The sequence below is a fragment of the Colobus angolensis genome, unplaced genomic scaffold (assembly GCF_000951035.1).
Source record: "Colobus angolensis palliatus isolate OR3802 unplaced genomic scaffold, Cang.pa_1.0 Scaffold1, whole genome shotgun sequence".
In the NCBI taxonomy this organism is placed as follows: Eukaryota; Metazoa; Chordata; class Mammalia; order Primates; family Cercopithecidae; genus Colobus; species Colobus angolensis.
This window is the reverse complement of record NW_012110918.1, coordinates 15,068,580-15,070,151: the sequence shown is the minus strand read 5'-3', so window position 1 is coordinate 15,070,151 and position 1,572 is coordinate 15,068,580. Positions and strand designations below refer to the sequence as shown.

The 1,572-nt window shown below is 50.8% G+C and overlaps 1 protein-coding gene across 3 annotated transcripts in view; it reads left to right on the top strand.

Annotated features, from left to right (window-relative positions):
• The window catches only part of TIMP2 (TIMP metallopeptidase inhibitor 2), a 34,575-nt gene that overhangs the window by 7,151 nt on the left and 25,852 nt on the right, over window positions 1-1,572 (top strand). For all 3 annotated transcript variants that reach the window (XR_001003366.1, XM_011956244.1, XM_011956350.1), the window contains one exon: window positions 797-905. Coding sequence is in view for 2 of the 3 variants with exons in the window: in XM_011956244.1 (XP_011811634.1) it covers window positions 797-905 (109 nt within the window). In the remaining variant the exon portion in view is untranslated. The remainder of the gene's footprint in view (window positions 1-796; window positions 906-1,572) is intronic.

Here is a 1,572-nt window from a genome sequence, read left to right as displayed (position 1 = left end):
GGGAGTCTGAGGTGGGAGGATCACTTGAGCCTGGGAAGTTGAGGTGTAGCCCCAGCCTGGGCAACAGAGTGAGACCCTATCTCAAAAAAATAAAAAATTCCTGGAAATATGCAAAAGTCATGGTCCTTCATGGTGGTCCAGAGTCATGCGGAGGTACAAAAGCCCCTCCCCAGAGATTCAGAAATGACCTCACTGGGGCGGGGGGATGAGGGGACAGAGGTGTTGTCTGAGGATGTCACGCTCCAGATGACAGTCTTGTGCTCACCTGCTGTGATCTGCCACACTAAAAGTTGACTCTAAAGAATCACTTCGCTATAAAAAGTCTTTTTCTTTTCTTTTTTTCTTTTTTTTTTTTTTGAGATGGAGTCTCACTCTGTCACCCAGGCGGGAGTGCAGTGGCGCCATCTCAGCTCCCTGCAACCTCCGCCTCGCGGGTTCAAGGGATTCTCCTGCCTCAGCCTCCCAAGTAGCTGGGATTACAGGCACTTGCCACCACGCTCAGCTAATTTTTGTGTTTTTAGTAGAAACAGGGTTGTGCTACATTGGCCAGGCTGGTCTCAAACTCCTGACCTCAAGCAATCCGCCCACCTCAGCCCCTCAAAGTGCTGGGATTACAGCCATGAGCCCTGAGCCCAGCTGTAACAGTCCTTTTCTAATCCATGCAATTTGCGCCTCCCGGTCCTCTTTGGCTACACCCCGGATACAACTCTGCCGCCTGGGGTGTTCTGGATGGGAACGAAATTCCCCGACTGTGCGGCCTCCCTCTGCTTACATGTCCTCCTCCTTGTCTTTCCAGATGTTCAAAGGGCCTGAGAAGGATATAGAGTTTATCTACACGGCCCCCTCCTCGGCAGTGTGTGGGGTCTCGCTGGACGTTGGAGGAAAGAAGGAATATCTCATTGCAGGTGTGTATGAGGGGGGCCATCCGCCGGAGGCTCACACAGAAGTGCGGCTGTTCCTAGACGCCTTCCAGGGCTCGTTTCCCAGGCTCGAGGAGTGGGGAGGTGGAGTAGCTAAGGAACAGTGAGGCAGGGTACGGAGCCCTGACACTGAACGGTGCCCTCTCGGCCACTTCCTGTCAGAGAATGCTAGTGAATGTTCACCTACCTGCCAATTTCCTAGGAAATCTGAGATTGGTAGACAAAAAAAGTCAGCGTTTTTTCCTTTTGCTCCTACAAGGGAGGCGTGTGCAGGATGCTGGAGACGTGCAAGGCAGAGAAACCCTTTCTGCCGTTGGGAGGGAGGAAAGCTTGCATGACGTCTGTTGATACTGTGCACGAGACCTGTTTGACTTATTCATTCATCTGTCTCCTTTTTTTATTGTGGTAAAATATACGTAACAAAATGTAGCCATGTTAACCATTTTCCTTCCTTCCTTCCTTCCTTCCTTCCTTCCTTCCTTCCTTCCTTCCTTCCTTCCTTCCTTCCTTCTTTCCTTCCCTCCCTCCCTCCCTCCCTCCCTCTTTCTTTCTTTCTTTCCTTCCTTCCTTCCTTCCTTCCTTCCTTCCTTCCTTCCTTCCTTCCTTCCTTCCTTCCTTCTTTCCTTCCTTCTACAAACAATGCAAAAATGAC